Raw genomic sequence first — 8,428 nt, forward strand, 5'->3', positions numbered from 1 at the left:
TGCATAGGCTTGGGAGTGCGTCAGAAAATGGTTGTCACTTAACACAGTCTACCACTGTATCATAAAATGCAACCTGAAACTATATTATTTTAAAAAAATAGGCCAGAAATCAGTTCTATGCAAAAACACCATGGCTTTCTCTTGGTTCAAACTACTATAGATAGACTGAAAACAGTGGTAATGTGTACTGTGGTCAAATGAGTGCCCATTTCAGCTTGTTTTCTGGAAAACAATGATTTCTCCGTGACAAATACGAAAAGGACCAACTAGATTGTTATCAGTGAATGCTGTAAAAGCCAACAACTATCATGGTATGGTGGTTCCTATTGCATGCGTGTCTTGCATATTTGTGAAGTTACCATTGATGCGAAGACATCGATTTTAGGACTAAAGGCTGGAATATTTTAGTTAATAAATATATATATATATATATTTTTTTTTTTGTTGTTGAAAGAGTAAGAGTTTAATGTTGTTGAAAGAAAAACCTTTATGGAGGCAGCAAGTTAATTTTTCAAACTAATGATTCATTATGGAGCCCAAATAAATGTAGAATGTAGCCCACCAATCAGCGCCGAGCACCAGGAGCTTTTGTCCAATTAGAGCAATCCAATCGTGACACAGCTCTGTGCCCCCGCGCTCTCAGTCTATAAGCCGCAGCCTGTATAGGTTCACTTCTGTAAATGACAGACTCATGGATTTATGGACTGTACACTGATGCGCTAAACTGCTTATAATTCTGACAGATTTTATTTGACAATGTCCGTGTAAGAGAAAGCCGACTAAAACAGGTCACTGCAAAGGGTCCGCCAACTAAACACGTTCTTTATCTACTGGTCTTCGACGGAAAGTTTAGGAAAGATGTTCTCAGTAGCAGGGAAGCGCGGCTTTACTATTGAATCGTTGGTGGCTAAAGAAAGCCCGTTAATGGGGGAAGAACCGATCCGACCCACTGCACTGAGCTACACAGCAACTACAGACAGTTTTCTAAACGCGTATCAGAACCCAGCAGGTCGCGCGCTCTATCCCAACCCAGAGGTAGTCTTCCCAGAATCCGTCCAGCACGCACCCGTCAGCATGCACCCGCACCAGCTCGGGGGCGCGCACCTTCAGCACCCGCACTTCTTCAGCACTCAGCACCGCGAGCCGCTCAATTTCTACCCATGGGTCTTAAGGAACCGATTCTTTGGACATCGGTTTCAAGGTAAATGCCTAAAGCTGAGGCAACACTTTGTATCAAATTATTTAAATACTTGTGTCAATCATGAGTAAATCGCTTTATTTATATTAATCTTTACATCAGTGTTACAGATGGTATTTACATTATTTGTTTCCCTATTTAAGTTAAAAATTAATTTCCACTACAAAAATAAATAAATAAATAATGTCGGCATGTATTGTTAAAAAATAATGACTGTTAAGTTTATTGTAAAATAACGCTGGTAAAAAGCATTGTGGTATTCAATATTTTTAAAATGCGTGTATCTTAATGAATTAAGTCATTTATACAAAATGCATGTGTTCTTGAATTAAGTAATTTATTATTATTTTATTTATTTATTATTATTCTAATTACTAACAACTATAATAATATAATAATAATAATTAATAATATAAAAATAAGGATATATAGTAAAGGATATACAGCCTTACTGGACTTACTGCAGAATTTGGAATTAGCGACGCATGTCAGACTCGAGGCTTCTGGTATAAACCGAATTCATCGCGTTAAATAATTAATAATAAATTATAAATTATAAAATAAATTATAAATGATTAGGTTTCATTAAAAACTGATGTAACACCCTGATGTAAGTCATTGCAGAAATGCTAACATTTATCCGTTGAGAGATGAACTTGTTCCTACTGTACAATAATGTTTGTTATTTTGTCATATATAGGCTATGTGTGGTTGTAGGCTATATTTAGTCCATAAATTAATTTAAGACAGATAACAGACATATAAACAATGTTAATGTTACATTAAAATAATAATAACAAATAATAACAATAATAACAACAATAATGCATTTTATACTTTTAAGCTTCAGCTAAAGCATTAATTGCTGTAGCCATGTTATTTAGATGTTTCTACACTCTTTTGATGACAACGTTTAATTAACTCTTAAACAACAACCCCGCATAGCTGACATGAGGCCAATAAATGTAAATAATGTAAATTAGACTAAAATATCTCACTGCAAACAGGCTAACTCGACATACATAAACCATGTCATTGCACAAGTCGGGTAAAACTAAATCATTTAAAGTTTTAGATTTTTGCAGTTTACATGTTATAGGTGAACACATTTAAGCACACAAATATTTAGAAGAAAATAAAAAGTGTAAGTGGTATGTAGCCTATACTGTATATTTTGACAACCCATACACACATTTTAAACTAGCACTTGATTTCATTTTTACTCATGTTTCTTGTCCTTATTTGTGTCTCCCTCTGTTTCTTTTCCTTATTTGTGTCCCTCTCTTCCTTTGATCATTTTTAGGAAACGAAGTCTCGCATGACTCTTTGTTGCTGCACGGACCTTTCGCCCGGAAACCGAAGCGGATCCGCACCGCTTTCTCTCCCTCCCAGCTGCTGCGCCTGGAGCGCGCCTTCGATAAGAACCACTATGTTGTGGGAGCGGAGCGCAAACAGCTCGCCAACAGCCTCAGTCTGTCCGAGACTCAGGTACACATACAAAACCACAAGCATTCATACTACTACATCATCCAGGCTTTATACACAGCTAAATAACTACAAATAGACTACCAAAACTATCGCGTTAAAACACAATATCGCAGTACACGTATACGTAACTTACACAAGCTAGAAAAATGAGAATAAAAGCTAATGGTTGGACAAAAACATTTAAAATTCACTCACCAGTAAAGCTTCAAAATATTTACTATCACAATAGTTTATTACTATTATTATTATTATTATTATTATTAGTAGTAGTAGTAGTAAATATGGAATGTTGGTGGAAACACGCAATAGTATCACTATAAAACAAAACTTTTGTTACACCTTAAAAAAAACTATATTTACAAATTTACATTAAAAAATAGTCTTAAAAGAATTCTGGATTCACATTATAAAAATGTATGGATTCACTCATTCAATTTTTTATTTACCGGAACCTGGACATATTATTATTATTATTATTATTATTATTATTATTATTATTTAAAAAAAAATTAAAAAAAATTCGCGGATTTAAATAAAGGACTTTTATGAGCAATTGTTCTCCATTTATATTTTGTAAAAGGGACTTTTTTTTAATGAAATAGTTTGGCAAATTACCAAATTTATACAGTATTTGCTGTCAAGTTCCGTAAAGGCAGACATTAAGCATTTTCTTTTTCTTCTTTGAAGGGTTTGCATTTAAACAATAAATGCGATAAAGGTATATATAAAATATATATATATATATACTTACCTTTAATCTTTTATAAAATCAATTTCCGAAGGGAACACGCACAACTATACTACGAAATAACTAAAAAATGTATTTACATTATTCGGCATGTTAAAATAGAAGAATTGAATTTTACTTTGAGCGTTTTAGACATTACGATATTAAAAATATGGTTGTATTTATAGTTGATGTTTGTCAACTTCTAATTATTAGAAAACAACCATACACTTAAGTTTTGAATCAGATATCTTTTTTGTAAGAAAATGCTACGAGACAAATATAGGGTTCATTAACATCATCTGTTCAATCAGATTGTTTTACAAGACACTAAAATATTTTGCTTCTTCACTGCCGCTTAATAAAGCATATAAAATAAAGAACAAATGCAAAAGTCAGTTATTAAAATGTTTGATAAATAACACATTTACAAAATACTGAAAATTCTGCATTTACAACCTTGCCACTTACAGCATGACGGTTGCATTAAAATGAAATCGTAATGATTAATAAAACTGATGATGCTCTAACTTTTGATTTTAAAGGTATTACACTTAATTCATTAATTATTCACACAGGCCCAGAAGCTATCCAAACATTACGTGCAATGTGGGAATAGAAGCAAAGGGCTTTCGTCGTGTTATTTACTTGTTTATTTTATTCGACTCAAAAAGTCGCACTCATCACAAAATCAACTAAAGCTATTGTTTTTGTCTATATCTACACGTGCAAATTTGTGTCCCCCAATTACAACTATCTGTGATAACATTCTCATAAAAAAATATTCAATTCCATAATACTTAATGGCCATTATCATATGTTGGCGTGTAGTGCATTCAGCTTACTGTGTTTGCCTTTCTCATCTCTAAAGGTGAAGGTATGGTTCCAGAACCGTAGGACAAAATACAAACGACAGAAGCTGGAGGAAGAGGGACCTGAGTGTACACAGAAAAAAAAGGGGAACCACCACATAAACCGCTGGAGGATTGCCACCAAACAGGCCGGATCTGAAGACATAGATGTTACATCTGATGTCTAGTGCCCATTTAAACCAGGCCTTAACTTAGAGACAAGGCCATAAATATCCTTATTTATTTATGTTCTAAGGCATGTTCATGTCTGAGTCTAAACCTGGCTACTGAGAGCCGTGTGTACGTGTGCTTGTGTCAGAAAGAGGGAGTGATAATGAAGGAAATTTGGACAGCATCTAGAACCAGCCCAGCTGTCTCTTCAGAAACTACAGGGACTATACACTCCAAAGAGCCATGATTTTGCTCACTTTCTCCACAACACTGTCAGCACTTGAATCTAACATAACAGATTATTTTACTGTCTAGCATGACACAGGTAAATTATCAAATCTCTTTTTTTCATTTCTTTTTTTATCAGGGTCTCTGTCACAATAGATGGGGGTAAACTGTATACTAAATTGACAGCTTTGAATGTATAGAATGAGCATTTTTAGAGAGCATTGGTAGGTTTTATGTAAAAGGTATGTTTATACACTGCTCAAAAAATTAAAGGTCCTTTTCATTATCATAGCATAACAACAAGTCAATTAAACGTCAGGGTATCAATCTGTTCGGTAAGTAAGCACAAGCGATTGTGAATCAATTTCACCTGCTTTGCTGCAAATGAAAGTGACAACAGATGCACTGCAGAGGCAACAGCAAGACAACCACCAAAACGGAAGAAGGTTTGCTGTGTCTCCAAGCACACACTTTAAAGCATGGAGGAGATACCAGGAGATATCCTGGGCCGTTACATTAGGAGAGCTGGACAGGGCTGTAGAAGAGCATCAACCCAGCAACAGAACCAGTATATGCTCCTTTATAAGAGGATGTACAGGAGGAGTACTGCCAAAACCCTAAAACTGTGCATGAGTTGGCAAATCCGCCATGAGCGTCTTGTTCTCTTTACAGATGACAGCAGGTTTACACTGAGCACATGTAAAAGATGTGAGTCTGCAGATGCCATGGTTACGCTGCCACATCATCCAGAATGACCATTTTTGGAAGTGGGTTAGTGATGCTCATTGGAGGGTCGCACAAACCTCAACGTGATGGCCAACAGTACCCTGACTGCTGTTAGGTACCAGGATGAAATTCTTAGAACCATTGCCAGACCTTATGCTGGTGCAGTGGTGGGTTTAATCATGGCATTGACCTGCCAACACACTCCACAGACCTGAATCCAATTGAGAACCCCTGGGGTATTATGTATCAGTGCTTCCGATGTCACAGACTGTCCAGAAGCTTACTGATGCCCTGATCCAGGTCTGGGAGGAGATCACCCTAAGACACCCTCTGCGTCTCATCAGGAGCATGCCCAGACACTGTTGGGAATGCACACAGGCAGATGGGGGCCTTACACACACTAGAGTCACTTTATAAGTTGCTGTGAGAAAATCAGGAAAATTGGATCAGCCAGTGATTTCTATCAGATTTTCGGTGTGATTTTGAATCCAGGCCTCAATGGGTTGATTTTGTTCTCAACAAAACAACACTTTTTTTTTTTCAGTAAATATGTTACCGTAAATCTTTTGTCCATTGAGATCTGATGTGTGATTTAAGTTTTCCCTTAATTTTTTGAGCAGTATATTATACATTAATAGGGTAAAAACAATAACATCTTTACTTATAAACGCAGTCAATTTCCATTCAGGGCTTAATGCAGTTGTTAGACCTTTTCTATTGTAATTACGGCTTTCTGTAGCAGCTGTCAATGAAAGCAAAACAAACTAATTGTGAAACACGGAATCGTTTTACAGGCCAGTTTAGACATGATTTACCCTCAGTATAGGAATGAGAGCTAGTGTTTATGTGTGTGTGTGTGTTAAAAGCTGTTGTCATTCAGTAATGGTAATGCAGGCTGATGGATGCAAGTTACACTGTGGCAGTTTCTATACTTATCTGATCCTGCTAAAGATTTGCCAACTGACATTTTATTGTTTGTATAATGTACAGATTTTTTTTTCAAAAATACATAATTAATAAACGTTTCAGAAACAATGTGTTTTTTCGTGCTTTCCTTAAATTAAGCTTACATAGGCGCCCACGTGGCCCAGGTCGATATTCCGCTATCACACCAGCGCAGAGATTCTGAACTCCTCGGTTTGAAACTTGCCGTTGCCACCAGTCGGCTGGGCGCCATCTAGCGGGCATAATTGGCAGTGCCTGCAGCAGACACGGTTCAGCTAAAGCGGGATGCCCGGACTATGTGGGCGGGGTCAAACGCTGTGTAAGGACCCTGATTGGCAGATAGGCGTCTGTGCAGAGTGCATGGGTGAAAGGGGGTTCCGCAGTGAGCTGCGTGCAGGTCGTCGGAGGTGTGAGCAGCAGTATACCCACCTCGACTGCAATCAGGGACCCCCCAGCAGTGGAAAACAAATTGACTATGCTAATTTTGGACAAAATGGGAGAAAATGCATAAATAAAATAGAAAAAAAAATTAATAAGCTTACATAAACAGCAAGGGTCCTGGGTTTAAAACTTGACTCGGGTCAGAAATAATCTCCGTGACTGCATGGGTTTTCTCATATTACCAAAATTATGCCAGTAAATCTACTGCGCCGAATTGCCTATGAGTTTAATTAAGTGAATACAATACATTTGTCCTTAAAAAAAACTGTGGACTCCCAGCCACAGTTGGGAGAAACAAGAGCAAATATCAAGTTCAATGTCTTTTAGTTGTACTTTTAAATATAAGGAAACATATGAACACGTATCAACATGAACAAACATGGGTAAAAATCAGTTTGATGGGGGGAAAGATTAAGACATGACAAATTAATAACTTAGGTAATCTGTTGCAAAGCTGTTGTTGGCAATTACAGTTTCAAGGAAGAACTGTTGATTAAATAAAAACTAAGGTGGCTTAGCACTTTTTTCCCCCACTGCGCTTATACTCACAGGAAAACACCTACTTCTGATGTGCCTGTCTTCTCTAACCACATTATTCTCCTGTCAAAAAGAGGAAGGAATTTATGTTAAACGAACATGCTGGTAACCTTTCACCCAACCATTTGACCCCGTGTCTCTGTGAAAGCATAAGCAGCAATGAACCAGCCAAACACCTGAGAAGGGTATTGGGGATGAAAAGAAAATTCTGCCCAGAAATGTTTTGAGAAGGTAGAAAGTCATAAAGTTAAACTTTTTTTTAAAGTAACAGGTGGTGCAGTGGTCTATTATGCTAACCTGCATCACTGATATCTGGGTTTGAATCTCTGCAGTGCTATCGGCCTGCTGGTTTTCTACAGAGACATGATTGGCTATGTCTAAGGGGGAATTGGCCAAATCCCTGCAATGGATTAGCTCCCTATCCAGGGTGTTCCTGCCTCAGGCCCAGGAATACCCTGCACCCCAGGCAAAATTTAGCTTTTTGGTGTTTTTTGGTATAATTATTAGGTAGATTTATGATGCCAAATTTCCTAATAATGCTTCCATTATGTAAAGAAAAACAGTTCAAATTAAGTTTCTTTCTGTATAAGTCTTCCTCTCTTCATGTCAAACCTACCTTAAGCGGTCTTTATTGGCAAACAGTTGGTGGTTATATTAAAAACGGTGTACACTTTCTTATAGTGATATTGACATATAAAAAATCACAACAGCTCTGCTGCACCTGAAACATAGAACAACACATACTAACATGTTATTGTCATTGCAGTGCTAAAAAAGATCCACCACCCAAATAATATGTGGTCAGAGGGGCCCTATGAGAGATTCTTTAGTAGCAGAGTATGAGGGTCCACTTGTTTTAGAGCAGGGTGCCAAAGTGTACAGAGCAACAGATGGACTAAAATGGGCAAAATAAAAACAGATTGTTTTAATAAATCTGAGTAAAGTTTTAGATAAGCTCAGTGCCATGGGTTAAAGTGTGTGTGTGTGTTTGTGTGTGTGTGTTTGCTCATGTGTGTCAAAGCATCCTTAAAGCTGTTCTAAATGGTTAATGATTCTACATGCAGCTTCATGCCCCACCATCTCTTGCTATGGCCCACTGTGACAACCAGGTGAAAA

At 37.1% G+C, this 8,428-nt stretch overlaps 1 protein-coding gene across 1 annotated transcript; it reads left to right on the top strand.

Moving 5' to 3' along the window:
- The first annotated feature begins 858 nt into the window (after positions 1–858).
- On the top strand, positions 859–4,452 carry emx1 (empty spiracles homeobox 1). Its single transcript, XM_062995091.1, has 3 exons — positions 859–1,201; positions 2,502–2,686; positions 4,285–4,452. The coding sequence occupies exons 1-3, from the start codon at positions 859–861 to the stop codon at positions 4,450–4,452; spliced, it is 696 nt and encodes a 231-aa protein (XP_062851161.1).
- Positions 4,453–8,428: the final 3,976 nt, after the last annotated feature.

Source organism: Trichomycterus rosablanca, chromosome 5 (genome assembly GCF_030014385.1).
Source record: "Trichomycterus rosablanca isolate fTriRos1 chromosome 5, fTriRos1.hap1, whole genome shotgun sequence".
Taxonomy (NCBI): domain Eukaryota; kingdom Metazoa; phylum Chordata; class Actinopteri; order Siluriformes; family Trichomycteridae; genus Trichomycterus; species Trichomycterus rosablanca.